General features: G+C 39.3%; 1 protein-coding gene across 2 annotated transcripts; it reads right to left on the bottom strand.

Annotated features, from left to right (window-relative positions):
- Positions 1-1,885: 1,885 nt before the first annotated feature.
- Positions 1,886-23,527, bottom strand: LOC109181075 (protein ZINC INDUCED FACILITATOR 1-like). 2 transcript variants are annotated; one of them, XM_019330830.1, is made up of 16 exons: positions 23,363-23,527; positions 23,231-23,271; positions 23,085-23,145; positions 22,853-22,955; positions 22,426-22,528; positions 22,259-22,312; positions 22,090-22,152; positions 16,148-16,197; positions 15,966-16,041; positions 9,615-9,702; positions 2,997-3,082; positions 2,786-2,893; positions 2,630-2,674; positions 2,425-2,513; positions 2,292-2,335; positions 1,886-2,105 (listed from the first exon to the last, which is right to left on the bottom strand). In XM_019330830.1, exons 1-16 carry the CDS (start codon positions 23,493-23,495, stop codon positions 2,017-2,019), a joined length of 1,233 nt encoding a protein of 410 aa, XP_019186375.1. In that variant the 5' UTR covers positions 23,496-23,527; the 3' UTR covers positions 1,886-2,016. The 2 variants fall into 2 exon arrangements, with proteins under 2 accessions (XP_019186375.1, XP_019186376.1); XM_019330831.1 differs by lacking the exons at positions 1,886-2,105; positions 2,292-2,335; positions 2,425-2,513; positions 2,630-2,674 and adding an exon at positions 10,327-10,506 and having other exon boundaries at positions 2,735-2,893.
- Between the last annotated feature and the right edge of the window lie 1,484 nt (positions 23,528-25,011).

The following is a 25,011-nucleotide window of genomic DNA, read 5'->3' as shown; positions in this document are numbered from 1 at the left end:
AGCGTGTCCCGACCGAGTTCCCTCAGAGGACCCGGATGGGCGATCAGGCTCAGCAGTCGGCGTGTCCCCGATCGAGTTTCCTCAGAGGACTCGGATGGCAATCAGACTCAGTAGTTGGGGTGTCCCCGACCGAGTTCTCTCTGAGGGCCCGGATGGGTGACCAGGCTCAGCAGTTGCAGCGTCCTTGCCTGAGTGCCTTAGGCCTCAGCTTCCCAATTCAAGTTACCTCGTCAGGCAGCCAGTGAGTCCCCGACCGAGTGCGCATCTCGAAACAGTCAACAACGGATTCCACGGAGATTCTTTTCCTTGTCCAGCAAGCAGTTTCCTTCTCCAGTTTAAGTATTTATTGCATTAATTATTGCATATTCATAATTTTTATACTATAGATTCATAATTTTCTAATTAAAAAAAATTGTTTTTCACTTGTCGTTAACGACGTTTTTCTCTTCGCGATCGCATTGTTTCGTCTTCAGTATGAATCTACAGTGTAAAAATTATGAATCTACAGTATTAGGTTTGTGAACATGTGATAGAGATATATGTTCATAATTTTATAAATATATGTTCATAATTATAGAGCTATATGTTCATAATTTTTGATATTCCCAATTGTTGAACTCTGTATTCACAAATCATTGAACTATATGTTCATAATTTGATAACTATACAATTTAGAAATTATGAATTTACAGTACAGATATTATGAATCTGTAGTATAGAAATTATGAATCTACTGTATAGAAATTATGAATCTACTTTATTTAAATTATGAATCTACGGTATAGAAATTATGAATCTACAGTTTAAAAATGATGAATGAAATTATGAATCTGAAACCGTGCCCACCTTGCAAGGTGGGCTACGGTAGTGTTGGACCGCCAAACGGCTACCCCTAAGCCATAAAACCATCATCATCATCATCGTCGTCGTCGTCGTCGTCGTCAGCCAAACTTGAATAAATAATCCTACTTTATTTAGCTTAATCATTTTGGCCCCAAAAAGTATGGCAAAAATTTGTGTGAGACGATAGGGGTTAAGATGAAATATAACACTTGTACTATCAAATGTAATATTAAATCAGGAATAAAATGTTTATTACTTAGTAAGAAAATGTCATACTTTTAAAGAAAAATGTAATACTTTTACATCTTGATGTAAAAGTAGTACATTTTTTTTTTATCAAAAGTATTACATTTTCCTTTATAAGTGCAACATTACTTATAATGAAAAATATAATAATTTTTATGAAAAAAGTAATACTTTTATATCAAACTATAAAAGTATAAAATTCATCCTCAAAAGTATTTTTTTTCCTTATAAGTAACAAATATTTTATTCCTGATTTAATATTACATTTGCATATGCATGGACCTAACTTGACACGTCTCATCTCACGGATCACACAAGTATAACCCAAAAAATATTTGTTTTTAAAAATTTAATCCTATATATAACCCTCTATTTAGAATGGTAATAGATGTATCATCACATTAAATAGTAGTTGACAAAAAAAAAAATTAATATAAACTCATTAATTCTCTGTAAATGCAATCTGACTACGTACCACATTATTATTATTATTTCTATTATTTATAATTATTAGATAAATAGAATGTAAATACAAATATAATAATTTAACAAGATTGAGTGGAATATATAACTAATTAATAGTATTAAAAAAAATATAACTAATTAATAAAAATTATTAAGTCAAACATCATAAAATAAAATATAAAAATTGAAGCAATCACATAGCTCCTCGAGAACAGGCTCTAGTTCCCCCTGGGGATTTCCTCATCTTGCCCCTAGAATAGACTTCGGGTCTCTTGCATTGGCCATGTTCTTGCTATATATATATATATATATATATATATATATATATATATATATATATATATATATATATTATTTTTTGTTTTAAATTCCAAAATTACATACTACCAATCTTGGTGTAGGGTTTATCTATCTTCCCAGCAGCAATGTATGGGTGGGGGCAAATAATGCTCACACTATACGCTAACTTCGTACAACAAGAAATGGTTTAAATGTGAGCAACACACCAATTCCCTCAATCACATTCAGAACAAAGAAAACCATATGATTGCCTGCAATATAACATCTGGTTAAATCAACCAATTCCCTTTTGCATTGGAACACATTGTATAGAAAATAATGATGAAATGATTGTATTAATACATATACTAAGAGATGAGGAAATTATACCAACAAAGCTTCATTTCTTTTCTAGAAAATACAAAAATGGGCAACAAATTTGATGACAATATCCCTACCTGGAAGGAAGGCAGCATCTAGCCTCTTTTGTGACCAAGAAAATCTATCCCAAAAAAAAAAAAAAAAAAAAAAGTTTAAGAAAAGAAATCTTGAAATGTGGATTAAAATTCTCAGGTGAAAAGCAAAACTCACAGTGCTCCAATTCCTACTGGACCTATAGCTTTGAAGACTGACATTCCAGTCATTGCAACACCATTAGCTATTGCTCTTTGATCTTGCTCCTACAATAAATCAGGTTCGATAGATAAATACTCTTGCACAACAATAGCGAAAAGGCAATCAAGATGCAAGTGAAATGGATTTCAATGATGGGAAAATAATTAACACAAAAAATTACCACAGCTTTGTTTTGCAGTATTAACAATCCTGTTATACTTGCCGTCTGAAGATAACCGAACAAGAGGTCGAAATGGTCCAGTTAGTGAAAGGAAAATGTTGAATACTTTTGTGAAAATCATTTTAAAAACTTTATTCCTGACATGAAATTACTTACAACCAAAATGTTCTTTATGAGAGATGCACAATTTAACACCAGAGAGAGTGTGATCCCAGATAGATTTGCAATGTAGGGGTAACTTGTCAGCAAGGGTATTGTCATTATCTGCATATATATACATGCAAGCATTCAACTTAAATCAAAGTAGTAAATATGTTTATTGAGGAATTTTGATTTATCAGTTTAAAATATTGAATTGGTTACTTACCCCTGCAACTCGCACTACTGTTACTGGACCAATGGCTCTCTCAATGCTGGGATATAGCAAAACTTGAAAGACTAGGACGCTGAACCCTAAACACACAACAGAATCGCAATTGAAGGAATAGAAAAGAATGATTGCAGCTTTATTATCCGAGGTGCTAGGTCCAAAATAGTAAGCACAAAGTTCGAGATATTGGCCCAAAACGTCGGTCCAATTAATAATACAAACTGATGATAAATAATGCAAGTTATAGAAAAATCTCGAATTGTTACGACTAAGAATTGAACCTTGGCGTGCCAACAAGAGAGAGAAGACCTAGACTAATGGACCAGAAGAAGTTTGATGAGCCAAAGGATATATGGTTTTTAAGTAGAGGGAATGGTGCCTATTTATATTGTTGAAGGACTCACAGATGGTTGACAAATGGACGCCATCAGGCAACCTTCATTATTGGCCACACACGTGTGCCCCCACTACTTTGCTTCCAGCACACTCCCATGCATAAGTGGAGCTTTCTGTGACACCCCGTAAATCCAAATTCTAATCAAGGATTAATTAGAGAATTAATCCTAGCTTTCTTGTTAATTTATTCCTAAAATCCTGAAAATTCAATAGTCGAAGGACTAGAATTTGACTAGTCAATCAAACTCAAAGAGTTGTACCTTATGCTTATTGGGTTGTTCCCTTGTTTCCTTATTCTTCCAACTTTAGTAAGGGCAAAGATGTCTTTCTACCTAAGGTTTGTGCTTCAAGCTAACCTAGCAACTTCTCTTCATTTCATTCACCAACAATCTAAACACAAAATCTCTAACTTCTCTCTAAGAGGTGGTAGCTTCTTCTTCAAGCCAAAAATTTGGGTATCCTAAATCTTGCAAGTTGTCTTCCAAGATTCCTACTTTCCTAATCTTGAGCAAGATTCCTACTTTCCTAATCTTGAGCATAGGGGAGGGTAAGATCCTTGATCTCTTGGTGTTTTAGCATCCTTTTTGTTGTCTTTTTCTAAAAATACTAAAATAGAATCTTGTTGTCTTTTGGTTTGTTTATGAAGTTGGTGTGGAAGAAGAGCTTTAGGAGAAGCTTTATAAGGGTGTGAAAGTGAAGTTTTAGGCTACAAAGGTAATCCATGCTTTACAAAACCTATTTTCTTACTTATATGATGATTTCTTGGCTTCTACTTGTGATTCTTGTGTTGAAATGTGAGATTTGATGCATTGTCTTGTGGTAATGCATGCTTAGAGCTTGTTCTTAGGGTTCTTGTATGCCATTGCTTGGCTATTTCTTGGGTTCAAGTCATATTGTTGTATTGTGCGAGATTTTGGGTGTTTTGGACTTGAATTTGGACTTCTTGTTGAAAATCCTCGAAGGGATTATTTGGTGTACAGGTTGGTACCCGCGGGCGGAACGGCGGGCAGGGCACCACCCGCCGCCCCACCCGCGGGGAATGAGTGTCTCGTGGGTCTGTACCCGCGGGTGGTTGTCCACCCGTGGCCCCACCCGCGGGGAACATGAATGTTGGTTGGCGGGGATTTGTTCCCCGTGATTCTTTTGACTCGGTATTGATGTTTTGACCTCCCGATGTTTTATTGGGCTATTTGTGAGTCTTCTTGATGTTTCGTATGTCTAGAACGGTATGTTAGGAATCCATGTAGGATTTGGTGTCTTGAATCGTGCTAAGGGTCCAACTTTGTGATTCGTTGGACTGATGATGAGTCTTGAATGTTCTATGGAACTACTTTTGCTTTACCCGTTTGATAAGCATGCTAGTTTGATGTTGAAATGCTAGTATGTGTGGTTTGTTCTTTCCTATTGAGATTGGAAACTTGTGTTGACCATCATTTGGTGTCGGATTGCAATCCTTCATTGTTGAGTATGGTTTCATATCTTTGTTGTGATCCATTGATTGATTCATATGATGTGAACGCATGTAATCGTTGTACCCTTTGATTGATGCTTGATTAAGGTTGTTGTTGAACCTTAGTCTTCTTGGTAATAATGATGACTTGTGTGATTATGATTGAGATTGGTGGTTTGTTACTTGAGCTTTGCTTACGAGATTGGCAGTTTTGTGATATGATATTTAATGGTACCCTTGTGTACTGAGAGATCGATGGTGAATAGGAGTGTCAGCGGTGGGGCGACGGTCCCCGGAGGCAAAAGGTTAGACTCAGAAGTACATGGTGGCACTAGGAGGTAATGGTTGGAACTGAAATAAGGTCGGGGTAGCCATAAGGTTGGAATAGGGCATAAGGTTGGAACTTGGAACTATGATATTTGTGACATGTAGTTGCCAATGTGTGAATGTGTTCTTTGCTATTGAGCATGTCTTGATGTATTCTACTTTGTGATCAGTAGAATACATCTCGAGTTGTATTGGTTACAGTTGGTATTCTTGTCTTGTTGTTGTCGTAAGGATGTTGATTTCCTTTCCTTTGAGAGTGTGAATGAGTCTTTGAAGTTGACTTCTCTCTATGGCTTTTGAAATGATATATACTGTATTCCGTTTCGAAAATTGTTTTGACTTATACATATCTACATATGCTATTTAACACGTATTGACGTGTTACCAGCATTATTCGCTGACCGGGTGTCATCCCCTATCTTTATGTTGCTTTACAGGTTTTGAGTAGCATCTTGGAGAGCGCGCTAGCAGATCGTTAGTTAGTGTAGCTCCTTGTGACTTGTTTTAGTTAGACTTGTGGCATGTGAGCCGTGGATTTTTATAAGTATGACTATGACGTTTTGTTTAGACTTAGCATGTGCACCTATAGATGTGTAGGTGTGGCATAACATCTCCCGTACTTGTTTATTAGCTTCCGCTTTGTTTAATCTTTATGAGTAGACTTTATCTCCTCCTTAAGTTTTATTTGGTTTTAAAAGTTGTTGAAAATCGGGGGTGTTACACTTTCTGCCCTTTAATATATAAGATCTTGAGTGGCTTGGATGGTTAGTGCTTGTGTTCTTAAATGGAAGGTTGTGGGTTCAATACTCTATCGTAACACTTTATAATATTTACTTATTTGGCCAACGCCTCACCCATATGGACACCCCGCTCTGACGGTTAGGTCAAGACTTTCCCAATAAAATGGACCCCTTGAGATCCCATGTCCTCATCGGACACCCTGTTCTGACAATTAGGTTAAGACTTTCCTAATAAAATGGAGGTCACATGTCCTCATCATGCTAAATATGCTCTTTGAAGTGATTTCAATTTGTATCTAATGCACTTTGGAGATGTTCTTACCAACGGAGGTCACATAAGTAAAGAGACTACAATTTCTCCAATGTGATAAGAATCAAAGGAGGTTGGAGCCCCGCGCGCGACAATACATGGGAAAATCATTTTATTATGGACAACTTTTGTTAACAAGAATCCCAATCTTTCTGCACAAAGTATGAATAAGTATGGTGATAATGGATCACCTTGACGAAGACCCCGGGAAGGCAATATAAAATCAGTTAGGCAGCCATTCAAACCAAACTTATACCGTACAGTTGTGACGCACTTCATAATAATATCAATCCAACGAGCATCAAAGCCCAACCGTATCATCATCTGCTTCAAGAACCACTCCATCTTGTCATAGGCCTTGGCCATGTCAAGTTTTAACGCACACCAACCAGTATTACCCCTTGTCTTCTCCGATGTAAATAATGCACTACTTCCGAAGCAATAAGCAGATTATCTGTTATAAGGCGACCGGGAAGGAAAGCACTCTGCGGGGCCAATATCACAACATCTAAAACCTCCTTAAGTCTGTTAGCCACCATTTTTTATAAGATCTTGTAAGTCATATTGCAAAGCGCAATTGGCCTAAGATCACCCATATAGATTGGTATAGATTTTTTAGGGATTAAAGTAATGTAAGCATCATTCATACCAGTAGGCCAATTCTGTCCATTCAAGCAATCCAAAATAAATCGAGCTACATCATCACCAATCTCACTCCAGAAGTGCTGAAAAACCGCCGGACTAAACCCTTCAGGACCAGGGGATTTATCCGGAGCCATTAAGAATAAAACATGTTTAACATCATCCACATATTATGGACATAATTTTTCCTTTTCCTAGCCGAAGCATAAAGATGGAAAAACTTGGTGTTTCTATCGACGTTGGTTAACCAAAACTGTTTTGCTCTTTTCCGTCAAGTAATATTTTGGTGGTCATATAAGGCATTTAATCTGCTATTCATTTGTTGAAATTGTGAAAGACCCTCAGGATCACATCTATCACGGAGAAGATTGAGGCTAAATTGATGGTGGCTAATTTGTTTATCAATTTGTCGCAAATACAATTTTCCATTTTGCACTCGCCACAGCCTTGTCTAACTTATCCTCCACCCAATGATCTGTACCTTTTCCCCACTCCCAAGTAAACTGCCGACCTTTCATACCCAGATCAAAAAGTTGGCAGTTCTCTAGTGCATGATTAAAGCCATCTATTAAAGCAGTTGGGTGAGGATGTTGTCCCCATTTCTCATTTGGAGACATAATATCAATAAAGTCCCCCGCCACGTAGCATTACGGCGACCTACCAGCGCGCAACGTAGGATCACCTCCACACTTCACCTTGGAACAAAACCTATCTCTATGACCCAGAACTCCACACACAAAGCAAAATGTAGGGAGGCGTTCATATCTGAAATCAACACGGATCCATTCACCGTCATCTCGTTTCAATCTCATTCCTTTTTTCAGCGGTTTAAGGATATAAAGGGTATATTAGGCATGGGTTCGGGGCAAACCGACCCGGGAAGGCGTGGTGCAAGGAGCCAAGGGTGGGCCGACTAAGGCCTCGGCTAGGGGCTAACCGCGGCCCGGCCAGGGGCGACCTCGGCCGGGGTCTACTTTGACCTGTCGGCCACGATTGGGGCCTACTTCAACCCAAGGGCAGAAGGCTGCCACGGGTACCCGCGTGGACTCAGTCAAACCGCGATCCAACCACCCCGCGAGAATAGGGGGGCGGTTGGGAGGTTAGCGAATATAAAAAGAGGGATCATTGTCTTGTTGAGGACATCTACTTCTTGGTATTACATTACATTCACCTTGTAATTCTCCTACGAATATTATCAATACGGAAGTTGTCCCTGTGACACACATTCATCGTCTTTATTACCACATTATCCTAATCTTATTATTATCGTGTTTAGTAATTTGGGCTACCTCGGATTAATTAAATCCATCAGGATATCAACCTCCACCCGAATTCTGAAGAACACTCACATAGTGCCATCAAAGTTTTTATCGTCCAATTCTACGGTATGTCCGATAAAATCTCCGATGGCTTCTAGAACAGCATTAGAACGGAGCCCTGCAGGTAGGCCATGCACCTGTATCCAAAACTCAGCATGATCCAGAGGACATACCTCTAGATCTACATCCAGAGTGATAAGTTTTAAAGTCAACAAGCTTTGTTCGTAGGCCAAGGGCCATCCTCCACGGTCCGATCTATGTCATCTTCATCGTAGAATCGGAACAGAAACCAGCGTGGCTGCAACTCCTTAATATTCGTGCATACGTTGGCCTCCAAATCGAGGCCATCGTGTCTCTAAAGAAGTTAACCTTAACAGGTTTTTTAGTTACTAACTTGCCCACTGCATAGAACTCCTTACTATGTAGATCCAAGGGAAACATTGCCAAACTGTTGAATAATGTCTCCCTCATCTAGTTCAGCAAAAGAAAGTGTAGCCGTGTTATTCGTAGCCATAAACACAGAAGGAAGATGAAAAGCAAGAAACCAAGACGAAGAATGAAGGCTCACAACTGGAGAAGGAAAGGCTCACTAATGTCATGACTTTAATATTTCTCTAATAGACTAGCTTACGACATTTAGTATTTTGAACATAACATTATCCTACTTCTGAAATCAACATGGAAAAGTTTTGATTTACAAGAAAGTTACGTTGAACATAATAAAATAAATTAATGGAAAAATGACACATTTAATTTTGTCATTGAGTTATACCCTAGGTAAGATTCAGTATCTCAGTCTATTTTTTATTTCTACGTTATTTATGAAGTTGTGAGAGTTCTTTTTGTTAATATTCCATTAAATTTGAATAGAAAATAATAAATAAATAAAAAGCTTAAATGATGACAAATAGATATGAAAATTGGATTCCATATTTTTAGATTATTTTAGTGATCAATTTCTTTGACTAATTTCAAGTTTCAATTCAAGACTTTTACTTTTGTTTACCGTTAGGTTGGAGTTTAGAGTTTGTCAAATAATTCATTGAAATATTGGTCTCATACAATTTTATGTTTACTCATGTCCTTTAAAATCTTTTTTCTTTATGTTTATTCAACTTTAACAAAAGATTAATATTTTTAAATGAACAGGAATGGCGAAACTCCAAGGGACAAAAACAAAAAAAAATCAGTCACCAAGGACAAAAAGAGCTCCGATACAATCCCTATAAACGCACTCTGCGAGGTCGGCGTTCGGACAAAAATAAAATAGGGACAAATCGAGCCCAAGACCATAGTTCTTCGCAAGACTAAAATTGTTACTTTGAAAACAACAAATGGACAAAAGAGTAGAGATTTCAATAACTTAGGGGCGAGGGGTCAAATATCCCATTTCCCTAGCTAGATTAATTTGTAGAAAATTAAATAATGTACCTGATATTGCAAGGACCACTCCAACAGCATTTGTAGAATAACCTAAACCACCAAGTCTTCTGGGACTCTCAGTCCATAATGAGAATGTCTGTAGCAGAAAATGGTCATATATATATATATATATATATATATATATATATATATATATATATATATATATATATATATATATGTGTGTGTGTGTGTGTGTGTGTGTGTGTGTGTGTGTGTGTGTGTGTGTATGTGTGTGTGTGTGTGTGTGTATACGTGTATATATATATGTGTGTGTGTGTGTGTGTGTGTGTGTGTGTGTGTGTGTGTGTGTGTGTGTGACACACACACACACACACACACACACACACATATATATATATATATATATATATATTTGAGTTCAAATGAGGACAAATATATTATAGAGAACTATGAGCACAGATGTAGTGTGTGCCATTAGTCTGTATGTCGTGTGCATGGTCGAATGTAGTCGTGTGCCACAGTTTGTATGTCGTGTGCATAGATTTATTAATAAATAGAGCCTGGGTTTAAAACCTGATGTTTACATGTATTCTTGTGTCATTATGTATTAAATTGTGTGTCTGATATTAATTTGTTGTGTGGCCCATTGTCAGCACAGTCCTCTATATATTGTTGTCCTCATTTGAACTCAACTATATATATACACACACACACACTCTGCAACAACTGTAAAGTGGAAAATGAATACAACATCTACCTCTGAATAAGCAATATCGTTAAGACAAAAGACACAATATATTATGATGGCTGACATTAAGGGCCAGTTTTTGTAAATGCTCTTTCTGGGGGTTGGTGTCTCATCATCCTCTGCTACTTGAGGTGCAACCTCTGAAACCCTGTCTAAGTCGCAAGCCGAATCATATTTGTGCAGTGTTTCCTACATTCCCGTGAGTTGTCCATTAGGCCGTAATGCACATAAGTCAAAGTAACATTAACGTGTTATTATTTCTTACTCTCTATATTTTCAACCGGGACCTCCCTTAACAAAAGCAAAGAATATAAAAGAAATAGTAGCTCTAGTAGCTTACATGGCTGAAAATCTCGCTATTTCTGTCCAACAATAATGTTGGTCGGTAATTTGTAAAGATTCACTTTCCATCGCTAATAGGAATGCACAGAAAGTTGGACGGAAATAGCGAGATTTCCAGCAGTGCCATCATGTTTGCACAAATCTAATTTCATATGGGAATTGGCAATTGTTACACCATGGACCAGGGTCCATATTGCATTGTGAACCCATATACAAAAATTATGTACCTTCAATTAACACATTTTGTACCTACAGTTAATAGTTTCTGTACATGTAAACAAATAACTTGATAATTGCTGACACATAATATGATAGCTACATGTACAAAAACTATGATGAAGTTTGTTGTATATTCAAATTGTAAAAGGATAATACATAGATACTAATACAAACACAATTAACGTAACTAATCCTATACAATAGGCTATTTAGCTAAAGTCAAGTTTGACTAAAACTACTTACACATTAATATTTCTCACACACTCCCTCAAGCACAAGGTTGGAGGGAGACAACATTGAGCTTGCCTCGTAGAGTCGCGAAGCGGGCTACTGGTAAGGGCATTGTGAAGACGTTAGCGAGCTTATCCTTCGTAGACACAAAATTGACTCGAAAATCCCCGGATGCAACCTTGTCCCGGACAAAGTGATAGTCGATCTCCACATGTTTGGTTTGGGCATGAAATATGAGGTTGGCATACAGGTAGGTGGCGCCAAGGTTGTCACACCAAAGTGTTGCAGGCCAGCCAGAATGAAGCCCAAGCTCACGCAGTAATGACACAATCCACGTGACCTTAGCGGATACATCAGCCAGCCCCTTGTACAGAGCCTCAGTCGATGAACGGGCAACCGTACGCTGCTTGTGTGATACCCAAGAAACCAAGTTCGAACTGATAAACACTGTGTACCCACTGGTTGACTTTCGATCAACCGAACACCCATCCTAGTTTGAATCTGAGTAGGCATGTATATCGCAAGAGGACGAGGCTAACATACCGCAAACCATACGTTAACATATCTTTCACATAGCGGATGATGCGTTTAAGGAGTCTCTAGTGCTCTTTGGTTGGGGCATGCATAAACTGGCACAATCGATTGATCGCGTAGGACAGATCTGGCCGAGTTATAGTTAAATAGTGCAACGCACCAGCCAAGCGACGATACTGTGTGGGATTGTCAAATGGCTCAGTAGATGAGGATACATCCTGCGTGACAACGATGGGTGTTGCTAAAGGTTTGCAGTCAATCATACATGCACGATTTAAAAGATCACCCATATAGCATCTCTGAGATAGGACCAGACCGCCGTCTACGGACGTCATCTCAATGCCAAGAAAAAAACTCGGCGTCCCGAAGTCCCGTATCTTAAAGGTCGAGGAGAGATGCAGTAGTAGTGTGTTAATCAATGCGGGGTCGTTGCCCATCATGATGATGTCATCCACGTAGACCAACAGGAACACCCGAGAGGTGCCAACGAAGTAATGGAACAAGGAGACGTTAGTCTTGGATGCAGCAAACCCTGTAGAAAGCAAAAAATCGTGAAGACGTTTGAACCAGGCCCGCGGTGCCTGTTTCAGCCCATGTAGAGAACGCTAGAGGTGACAGACATGATCGGGGTTCCCTGGATCTTCATACCCCGACGGTTGGTGCATAAACACGGTTTCGGCCAAATGTCCATTGAGAAAGGCAGTGTGTACATCGAGCTGGCGCAAAGTCCAGCCCTGAGAAACTGCAAAGGAAAATAACATGCGAACCGTAGTCGGTTTGACTACGGGACTAAATGTGTCGAAGAAATCTTCGCCTGCTACTTGGTTGAACCCCTTAGCGACCAGGCGCGCCTTATAACGCTCCAAAGACCCGTATTGTGGATGGCCTACCGCTTGTGAGTAGCAAGTTGGATCAGTAGGGGCATCGATCGTAGTTAAAGCACAAAACTGCTCACTTGTGCCTCGAGTCTCGCGTGACATGAGCCCGCTCTAGCGGTTGAGTCCGTGTGCCGCACATCCGGGTCGTGGTAGCCACAGCGGCACCTTTTAGAGCCAATGGAGCAGCCGTTAGTCCTGGTGAAAGTCCAGCATTTGGGACCACAAGCCTAAAACCCCATAGTGCAGTGGGCTCGGTCTGTTTAACCTACAAAGATGAATCTGAAGCAAAAGGGAATATAGACTCGTCAAATCTCACATAGTGACAGATAAAGGTCTTTCCAGTATTAAGGTTCATGCATCGATATCCCCTAAAAGACGTAGGGTACCCTAAGAAGACAAAGGGCTATAAACGGAACTCTATCTTGTGCCGATTGTAAGGCCAAAGACAGGGACGGAGCCAGGAATTCTGTTGAGGGGGGGGGCGAAATTCGGACAGATTCAGAAATTTTTTCCAGTAAAGATGAAACATTAAAATAAAAGAGATATTTAAAAAATAAATAAATAAATTACCTAAGAAATATAGGTGTAAATATTATTGGATATGAGCAAAAAATAAAACACATCGAAACTTTATAAAAATATTCATAACAAAATATGAAACATAATTAATTTGATAAAATAATTTGAATATATGTATGTGTGTGTGTATTAAATATTAAAAGCTGTAAAATTATATTAACACCCATAAGATTGAAACCTCTAACCTTTAGTATACCCAAACACATGCTCTACTAACTAATCTAACTCATTCCTTATTGACAATTAACAGTTTTTATATACTAATACTCTAACATGTACTATATATACATATATACATACAAAGATTATATACGGGGTGGGGTGGGGTGAGGGGGGGCAGCTGACCCCCCTGCCCCCCCCCCCCCCCCCCTTTGGCTCCGTCCATGACTGAAGATATGGGTAACAACGACACCCGAATACTCGAAGAAAGGTGTATGTGGGGGTGATTTGTATAAATGGTAATATGGACTATTAAACTGTAAAACGAACGAAGGCATGCGATTTATGAGATATGTGGTTGTTTCAAATGCAGAATCACAGTGTTTTAGGGAACGGAGCCTTCAGCAAGACGAGCTAAGCCGGTTTCAACAACATGTCTATTCTGGCGTTCTACTCGGCCGTTTTGCTCGTGTGTATAGGCACATGATTGCCTATGCACAATACCAAGAGACTCCAATATTTTATGCAAACGGCGGTATTCACCCCCTAAATCATATTGTATAGACTGAATGTGAAATCATATGTTCTACCATAACACGAAATAGTTCAAAAACCTTATAAATGTCAGACTTTAAACGTAAGGGATAAACCAGCAAAAAGTGAAAAATCAACCACGAACAAAACAAAATACCGAAAACCGTTCGTAGAAATAGCCAGGGCAGGACCCCAAATGTCCGTGTACACAATGTCCAAAACATTATTGCTAGAATAAGTAACTCTATCTAAGGGGAAACAAGAAGATTTGCCAAGTTGGCAGGTCGAACATAGCCTCGACAAACCACATTTATTCGGAGTGACTGGGCAATTCCGTAAGACACGCTGGAGGACACGAGCATGTGGGTGACCCAATCTGCGATGCCACACCACGGACGAGGTACGGGCGGAAAGAAACGCAAGATGTGACCGGGGGACTGACAGCTTGTACAAACCACCTGAACTGGGACCCTTAAGAAGCACCGCCTTGGTGATGCAGTCTTCCACAACAAAAAAAAAATGGAATGAAATTCAAAGAATAAGTTATTTTCATTTGTGAATCTTTGAACAGACAAAAGTGATACAGGTAAATCAGGCACATGTAGAATATTAAACAAACTTAGAGATTTCGACATAGATATAGACGGGAAAGATGCATGACCAATACGTGAAATAGCTAAACCTGTACCATTGATGACACGAAGCACATCACTGCAGGTGTACTCCTCCAATTGCGTCATCATCGCCGCATCCGGTGTTAGCTTCGCTCTGTCTTGGTATTAATGATAGATTTACCCTTATTTTGTAAGCTTTAATTGTTTTAAAATATGCTGAAAATTGGGGGTGTTGCAGTTGGTATCAGAGCACCTAGAATTCAAACCTAACATCTTAGTCTTATCCTCACATCTGTCCCCGTCGCCATACCGCCATCGCCAGTCACCGCCACGTGCGCTTGGACCGGAGGCTGCCCGGAGTATCACTTGAAGCAATGCACTGTCGTGTGTCCATGCGACCGGCAGATTTGGCAGCGAGGCCCTCCACGACGTCCGCGGCCTTGACCGCCACGGCCGCGCTGATTTTCGCAACCAAGACCACCGCGTCGGTTTCCAGAATTCCCATCTCTGTTCTGCCGGCGACCACGATCGGTGACCATCGCAGTGGGAGACCCGCCAGAGAACGCCGCCCCAGCCAACGAAAAGTCATCGGCAAAAATAAATTGTTGCGCCTGTAAATAATTCGATAACTGCGGGATAGATACAGGGTTACTTAAGACAGCGAGAGATGCGACCATGGCTCGAAATTCTGACCGGAGTCCCCTAAACACATACAAATTTTGTTCGTCGAAGGACATGGGGTGGCCGGTGAGTGCAAGGTCCTCGACGAGAAGCTGCGCCCGTCCGAGGTATTTTGCCGGCGTACTGTCTCCTTGGCGAAGAGCTTCGAATTGGCCGAGGAAGTTTAGGCAGCGAACACGGGTGGAGGAGCCCAACGCCGTTGCAGTGGAGAGCCATACTTCTCGAGAGGTGGTGCGGCCGACGACAAGGTACATCACCTCGTTGGAGATATATGATATAAGCAATGAAAGAATAGACTGGTCCAGTTGGACCCAGACCGCGAACGCCGAATTCGTGGTGGTGGAAGCTGTGCTGTCGGAGGTGCCCTCGCCGATGGTGGTGGACTCGATAACCGCCGGAGGACACGGCCCACGGGTGGTTGCCGTCGACATATCCAGGAGGCCTTGACCACGGCGAAACGGAATTAGTTGGGTATGCCAGAACAAATAATTCTGTGTTGTCAGCTTGATGGATACGAAATGGTGGGTAGATGATAGGGAATTTAGAGTGGCAGGAGCCTGGACGGCGGCGGCAGTCACTGTTCTCTCAGAAGAGTTAATCGACATTGTTGATGGGTAGAGAGAGGATCGGGATACCTATCGCTAACTAATACCAACACAATTAATGTAACTAATCCTATACAAGCTAGTTAGCTAAAGTCAAGTTTGACTACAACTACTTACACATTAATTTTTCTCACAAGTATCAACTGCATCTACATAATATGTCAACTATAAATACAGAATCTGAAGGTTATTTTTGGATCAGGATCTACAATACAAGGTAGACCCTGGTCTATGGTATAATTTGTTGGAATTGGAGAGTAAAGAAGATGTACCGGCAACCAAAATGAAGAAATGGTCACTGCCAATGCAAAGAGTGAAATGCAGAGACAAGGCAATAGGTACGGAAATCTGCCATTATATATATATATATATATATAGTTTAATAGTTCAATTTGTAGTTGAAGAACATTCAAAATGTGAAGTAAAATCAACAAATTAAAGTAGATAAAATTACCTCCCAAATAGAGAGTCTGCTGAGAACAATGAAGGATACTTCTCCGCAGGCTTTGTTCATAAGTACCAGAAATAAAATAAAAAAAAAACACAACAATAATGTAAAGTGAACAAATTATACGTCACTAGTTGTTTTAGTCGCTACTATTATAAGTTGCAAATTTGATCATTCGAATATTTGATCAACGAAACCCACAAACTGGTTTGGGTAAGATTAGAGTAAAAGAAATTGACACTAAAAAAAAAAAACAAATTGACACTAAACAATGAGATTAATGTGTTTTTTTTTAGTACTGACTCTTTACAATGCAGTATCTGTTCACAATTACTTAAGTACAAAAAGTCAATACTGCTTCCACCAAAATTTGAACCCATAACCTCCGACATGGAAGTGCAACTTGGTGCCACTAAACCACAAAGTCTTGTCATTAATGTGTTATTAGATTAGGTGCTTACCATTATGCCAAAAGCTATAGTTAGTAGCGAATGCACAGCTTTATTTCCTTATATACTGCCATCACATTTTTTAGAGGCATGGTACTGGACTTAGCCCCTATCGACCTCTACCCAACAGTTCTCTCTAGTTACATGGTGCTGGACTTGACTCTTACCAACCTTCGCTCAACACTATGCAAAAACTGTAACAACATTTGGGAGAGTTGACTCCCATTAACAAGGGGGTCAAAATTGCAACAAAAAGCCTTATAATTATTGTTTGAGGCAACTGAGTTGCCTAGACTATTGATTTAGTAACCAAAAGTTACAAATTCTACTCTAAGCAGGGGATGGCTTATTCACCTTTTTAGTTTGAACCGATCAGCTATGGACAACCTATGTTGATTTACTCATTGTGGTCTTTTGTCGAGTAGGTTCATGATAGTATAAATTCTCTCGTATATGTATTTCAAAATATGGATTAGTATCACTGATCATAAAGTGTATTAGCTTGGGGTGACTGGACCAAAGGTCGGAGGTTCCCGAGAGGGTCAGTATTAGAGAGAGGGAAAAAGGTTTCCTTTACTAGCAACAAACGCAATATTTATAGAGGGCCAAGGGATACATATGCCTAGGGGTCGGCATGTGCGACACGTGCGTGTCCAACATGCACTCGGCGGTCCCAGAGGTTAAGGATAAGCATCCACGTGTAAAGGTATACCTGATAGGCCAATGACTATCAGTCTCGACTTACATCTACGTACCCTTAAGGGCTAAGTATATATGTGAGCTCGGGGCCGTTAGCCTAGCATAGAGACTAGGGTCGAGCACCAAAGGCTAAGGGAAAAAGCTCCTCAAACCAATAAAATTCTTACCCATCAGGCGGGTCAGTCAGGTACTCTTGGTAGGTCAGATCCGATCAAGCAGAGACCACAGCCCTACGAGGAGCCATATCCGACCAGGTTCCTAGTATAAAAGGGATAGTAGTTCGGAGTATATTCCCTATCATTTCACAAAATGTCATTTATTTAATGCACTATTGGAGAAGAAGACATCTTATTGGAGAAGAAGACGTCTACACCCTCTACTAAAGCAGTTGAATAAGGGTGTTTTAGTACTTAGATAGCAAAGGTTTGTTACAACCGTTTTTGCTGCCTCAAAGCTTTGTACATATACGCTATCTTTTTCTTCTTTCTACTATAATGAAACAGTAACTTCCTTACGCATGCACATATCTCTTTTCTCTCGATCACCATCGCAGCTTCCAACATGGTATCAGAGCCACGACGTGTGAGCTACGCCTTCGCGGTCTCCGACTCCGGTGAGTCCAGTCAGGGAGTTCATCCGACGTCACCAATCATCTGATCACCAATTCGTGTATCGCCAGTAGCGAATACACAGGGAATTCCGGTTCCGTAGAGGAACAGAGCCATCGAAGACATAGAGAACCCACTCTATCTGAGCATCAACGAGAATGCTAACGCCATACTCGTCAGTCCTCCACTTACCGACAGCGGCAACTACGGATCATGGAGTATCTCGATGCGCGTTGCTCTTGAGGTCAAAAACAAATGGAGCATAGTTGACGGAGGTATTCCTGAGCCGGAAATGAACCACGTTTAGTACGGTGCCTGGAGAAGATGTAATTTGATCATCAAGTCATGGCTTCTGAAATCTATTCATCCATCCATCGCTCAGAGCGTAATGTATATGGATGAAGCAAAGGAAATTTGGAATGACTTGAAAAGAAGATTCTCTCAGCGAGACGCACATCGCATTTCATCTTTGCAGAATGAAATATATGGTTTGAAGCAGGGAAGCATAACAGTTAATGATTATTTCACTAAATCTCGCACACTCTGGAGGAGATGAATGTTCTTAAATTAGGCCTCTTCCGATCTGTCGATGCACACCACGATGCTCCTGCAATCTGGTAAATGAAATCAGAAAAGATCGAGAGATCGATCATATTATAAGGTTCCTGCATGGTTTGAATGACAATATAAGACTGAATGATAATTTGTGGCTAAAGGATGCTTTACACATTCCTTCGTTTAAATTCAACATTGTCTCTGTGAATAAATTGCTGAAAAACACTTCTCATTGCTTGATGTTTACCTATGGTCAGTGCATTCTAATGGACCATGGGAGGATGATTGGCTTTGCTAGAGAGGAGAAGGGGTTATACTTGCTGAATAAACCACTTGTAGCTAATGTCAATTCTGCTGTTTATAATTCTTTTCCTATGCAGTGTAATAATGTTGAGCTATGGCATCAAAGATTGGGACATTCTCCTGCGAATAAATTCCATATTCTTGATATATCTGTTCCTAACACAAGAAATCTGGTTTGTGATGTTTGCCATTTAGCAAAACACAAGAGAACTCCTTTTTCATCAAGCAATACCACCTCTGCAGCCTGTTTTGATTTAGTCCCCATGGACATTTGGGGCCCGTTTCATATTGAGTCTCTTGGAGGGGAAATGTATTTTCTTACCATTGTTGATGACTACTCTAGATATACATGGCTGAAACTCATGAAACACAAATCTGAAACTCGGGAGCTGATAAGGTGCTTCTACAAGATGGTTCTCACCCAGTTTGGAGTTATCATAAAGGTTGTGAGAAGTGATAATGGCCTAGAATTTGACATGAAGGGGTTCTTCGATGAAAATGGCACTATGCATCAAAAGTCATGCGTCAATACTCCTCAACAGAACGCAGTAGTTGAAAGAAAACATCAACATGTTTTGGCAGTGGCTCGGGCTATGAGGTTTCAAGTTGGTCTCCCTCTTGAGTTCTGGGGGCAATGTGTTGTGTACACAACATACCTCATTAATAGACTCCCATCCGCAGTCCTTAGTTGGGCAAGTCCGCATTTAAAGCTTCATGGTAAGAACCCGGACCTCACTACTTTAAGAGTCTTTGGGTGCTTATGCTATGTTGCTACCTTAGCTAATTCACGACACAAAATGGCACCACGTAGTAGGAAATGTGTGTTCATTGGAATACCTGCAGGTGTAAAAGGCTATATGGTGTATGATATTTATGATAAGGTGACATTCATATCTCGTGGCATAGCATTCTATGAAAATCACTTCCCCTTAGCCTCTTTGAATGATCATACAATTGAATTACACAATGTGGTCCCCTCCTCGCCTAATATTCCCATAACAGAAGGGGCAGACATCAATATCAATCAACATCCACATGAAGAGCTTCCAAATATATCTTCTGAATCTCACAATGAATGTGAATTTAATGAGCTTCCAGAATGCAGCACTCAGCACAACATTGGAGCCTCAAAACTTGCTCGTATTGATGATAATGAAGATGATGTGAGCAGTCCTAGAAATATCCCCACTGTCCAGCGACACAATTTCAGTAATGATGACATTAGAGCCTCAGAATCTGCTCATATTGACGCTAATGAAGATGATGTGAGCAGTCCCAGAATCCCCACTAATCAGGTTCGACGTTCTAGCAGACAAAGACAACCTTCTAGCAGATTACAAAATTACTACTGTGACAATGTTATTCATCACAATACTTCACCACATCATTTATCAAAGGTGGTGACCTACAACAATCTTGAATCCTCCCACAGGAGCTTCTCCATGGCAGTATCATCAACGGTTGAGCCAAGAACCTACAGCCAGGCAGTCCAACATGCCTGCTGGAGAGAGGCCATGTCTGCAGAGGTCAGGGCACTTCAAGAAAACAAAACTTGGGACCTTACTGAACTGCCATCAGGAAAGGTTCCCATAGGCTGCAAGTGGGTTTTTAAAGTGAAGTTGAAAACTGATGGAATGGTAGAAAGACACAAGGCGAGGCTTGTGGCAAAGGGCTATACACAGCAATTTGGCATCGACTACCTTGAAACTTTCTCTCCAGTTGCTAGGTTGACAACCATTCGCACCTTTCTCTGTGCAGCCATTTCCAGATCATGGCATATGCATCAATTGGATGTCAACAACGCGTTTTTGCATGGTGATCTCAATGAGGAGGTGTACATGGTCTTGCCCCCGGGCTTTGAGAGTGAAAAGCCAAATCAAGTATGCAAGCTATTGAGATCCTTATACGGTCTGAAGCAGGCAAGTCGCCAATGGAATGCCAAACTCACTGCAGCCCTTATCCATATTGGCTTCAAACAGTCCAAAGTCGATCCATCTTTGTTCACTAAAAATGATGAAGACAGCTTCATAGCCCTCTTAGTATATGTTGACGACATACTCGTCACCAGTGCATAAATGAAGCCCATCCAAAGTCTCAAGCAGTTCCTGGACTCCACCTTTAAAATCAAAGACTTGGGATCACTAAGTTACTTTCTAGGCATCGAAGCTCACATGGGGAAAGACGGTCTGAATATATGTCAACGAAAATATGCTTTGGAAATCTTGGAAGAGGCTGGTTTTCTTGAAAGTAAGCCAATAAGCACACCTATGGTTCCAGGTTTGAAACTTATGCATGGTGAGGGAAATCTGATCAGTGATGCCAGCATTTATAGAAGACTAATAGGGAGATTATTGTATCTCACTGCTACAAGACCCGACATCACTTATGTCATCCAACAACTGAGCCAATTTGTAGATGCTCCAACAGATACACATATGCAGCCGCTCATCGTGTATTAAGATACATCAAGGCTTCCCCAGGTTAAGGATTATTCTATCCTTCCCAAACAGATTTGCACCTCAAGGCGTTCTCGGACTCAGATTGGTTGAAACACGCAAATCTGTTACCGGCTACTGCATCTTCCTTGGCTCCTCGCTTATCTCATGGAAGTCGAAAATGCAGGCCACTGTCTCTCGTTCTAGTTCTGAAGCCGAGTATCGTGCACTTGTAGCCACTGTCTGCGAGATCCAATGGCTTGAATATCTACTTCATGACTTACAAATCACAACCACCAAACCAGCAACTCTCTTCTGTGACAGTAAATCTATTGTGGCCATTGCTGAAAATTGTGTTTTCCACGAAAGCACAAAACATATAGAAATTGACTGTCATGTGATTCGCGAGAAGATAAACCGAGGGTTGATAAAGCTTTTATCTGTGTCATCATAGAATCAGATAGCAGATGGGTTCACAAAACCGCTATCCACATCTCTGTTTCGAGGCTTCATGGCTAAGCTTGGCACACACGACTTGTATGCGCCAGCTTACGGGGGGGGGGGGGGGGGGGGGGGGGGATTGGAGAAGAAGACATCTACACCCTCTACTAAAGCAATTGAATAAGGGTGTTTTAGTACTTAGATAGCAAAGGTTTGTTACAACCGTTTTTTCCGCCTCACAGCTTTGTACATATACGCTATCTTTTTCTTCTTTCTGCTCTAATGAAACAGTAACTTCCTTACGCATACACATATCTCTTTTCTCTCGATCACCATCGCAGCTTCCAACATGCACATCCTTTAATAGTGACGGCAAGTTTCACTCTATCACTCCAAAAAAAAAAAAAAAAAAAAAAAATTGCAACAGAAGAAGACGAAAAGGAGTAATATATATGTACCTGCGCAAGAAAGCCTCCTATAGCTGGGCCAATGATTAGCCCTATACCCCAGGACGTGCAAATCTAATTAAATTCGACCAAGAATATAATGGTAATGGTGAGTGTTTGTTCAAAGCTAAATAAGCAGTAATAATCGGCATTTGGAAATTAGGGACACAATTCTTTTTACCACGGACATTCCCAAAGATAGGTATCTTTCATGAAAGAATTCCGCAGAAAATGCCTGGACATTCAACAAAGTTAAGTGACACACAAAATGATGAAAAGTGCAGGTTTTATATTAGGGTATGTAGGTCAAAAAGTAGGAAAATGTAAAAGAAGGATGAGAGAAGATACATTTATTGGTCCAAGCAAACCATTCAAGCTTCCAAGAAGAAATCTAGTAATGACTGCCATCCAGAAGTTTAGGCTAACACCGAAGAGGGTATTAAAAATCACCCTGATTGATGAGACCAAATCAGCACATATATAGCTAGTAAGATTATATTAGCCACTGCTTGAATAGAATTCAGTAAAGACAACACTATGAATTATATATGGGAATGAAAATGGATATGATGATCTACCACTACTGGAAATTATTGAATTTCCGACCACCTAAAAGTGATCTTAAATCAAGTTGAAAGTCGACCACTTTTGGTATCCGAAAAAACCTTTGTTGCTATTTTCGACCACTTTTTACTTTATTTCGACTTGATTTAAGATTACTTTCAAGTGGTCAGAAATTCTATAATTTCCAGTAGTGTACTATACATATACATACACTATGGTTGTGCCAAATATAATAACTGGTTTTCGACCAAATCGATCCGCCATCCTCCCCCAGAACACAGATGTCAGTGCCCTTCCAAGCATGAATGCAGATCCTTCAATTCAATTCACACATCAATTATATTTAATTTAGCCAAATTAAAGGATATGATAGAAGATGACCATGAATTCTTCTTCTAAGTTCTAACTCAACTCGATCGATCTGATTATAAATGCATGCATACCTACATAACCTGCATACTTGCCGATATCTTCTTCTGTCTCCCCAATTTGGAAATCCCTTATCTGCCATCACAATCTATCAATCAGGAACTAACTGATCCAATGAAGAGGTCCGAAGAGTTCAAAGATAGATGTAGTGTAACTTTACCATGAAATAAATGAATGGGAAGAGACAAGTTATTGAGAGTGCTGAAAAGTGCATGTGTACAAGAAAAACATCAGAAAATTAACGACATCATATATACATGTAACAAGTAAAGTGATGAGAGAGAATATATACATGTACAAAGCACAATACTCCAAATGGTTATAAGCATTTTGAGAGGAATCTGTGTCTGCAACTCTTTCTGCTGCTCCACCTTACACCCTGGGCACTTCTCCACTTTCTGCAGCAATGCCAATTCACTCGCCATTTCCTTCAACTTTTCTTTTTCTTTGATCTCCTCTTTCCTTCCTGTTTACTGGGTGTTTAAATGAGGCCAGGATTAAACTTTATGAAACCAAAAGAACGCTAGCTGTTAATGATTGAATAAATCATTATTGTGTGTACCATGGTCCATACAAGTTATATGAACCATATTTTGTATACTATAAAATAATGTACATTCAGTACAAAAATAATATAAATTCTGCACAAAAATAATATACATTACTTTTGTACTGAATGTATATTATATTATATAATGTACATTCAGTACAAAAATAATGTACATTTATTATATTAAAAATGTACTTTTTGTTATGGTCCACGTAATGGTCCACACAATAATTTGCCATATGCAAATTAATGGAACATAGGACTTAAAACAATAAATACTAAATTGACTTTTCCCAACGACTACCCAACACCAAAGCAATAACCCCGTACGAAATTATAAAAGATCCCCCATCAAACAATTCTATCGAATTGAGTATGATTGTATGTGTGAAAGCATTTACTATACCAGGAAATCAATGAACCCGATTATTGCAATTGCTCAGTATACCCCTTTTAACTTCCAGGGTCTAGTTTTTAGTTCAAAATCCCTCTTATTAACTGGAATAAAAAATTCATAGATCTGTCTCGCCCAAAATGGATTAGGGTTATAAACTTATAATCTGATGATCGAGTTAATTCCATGATTATAAGTTCATTCCATACCGAACCAAGTCAAAATAGGGTTATTCTCGTTATGAGAAGTGGCCATTTGAGTGTCAACATAAAGGACCATATGTCATACATCAATGTAATAAAAATATATAATATTTGAGATTACTGGTAGAAATAACTTAAATAGTTACAGAATTAATTGTTGTAATTTTACTGCACTCCATGTAACTATATGTGATTGTGAATAAGATTTCGGTTATGTTTTGAAAAGATTTATTGAAAACTTCATGAGTTATTTTAAGTAATAATTAAATTTTTAGATGTGTTTTACAAGACTTATTTAACAAGTCTCAACTTTTAATGTTTAGTTAACTTTATAATTAAGTGTGCCAAATAAATGTTTTATTTTATTGCAGAAGTAATATAAAGTGGCTCTTATGCCATCTAATTAATTAACTTTCAAAAAAAAAAACTTTATGTTTCTTTATGGAAAAAGTTAAAATCAATGCTAATTAACACCATCATAAGGCGTACTAAAAAAAACACCATCATAAGGCACTATAGTATATTTGTATTATCTTGACTATAACTCAACTAATTAACCAGTTTTGGTTAGATCACGAAGTCTCCTAAGCAGGTCGTAATAGTAGAAGACACATTTAAGTTCATGCCATATTCAGACTAATTCTCGTTTATACCGAACCGTTCAATTAAGGGGCAAAGTGTTGCACTGTTGCTGATTAACCAATTTAAAAAAATTAATAATTTAATTTTACTTTAAAAAAAAAAAAATTATTTTACTAGCAATTGTATACTTCAAGTTACAAGTGTATGAATGG

The sequence above is a fragment of the Ipomoea nil genome, unplaced genomic scaffold (genome assembly GCF_001879475.1).
Source record: "Ipomoea nil cultivar Tokyo-kokei standard unplaced genomic scaffold, Asagao_1.1 scaffold1043, whole genome shotgun sequence".
NCBI lineage: Eukaryota > Viridiplantae > Streptophyta > Magnoliopsida > Solanales > Convolvulaceae > Ipomoea > Ipomoea nil.
Note: the sequence above shows the minus strand (reverse complement) of the source record. Positions and strands in the feature narration are given on the sequence as shown.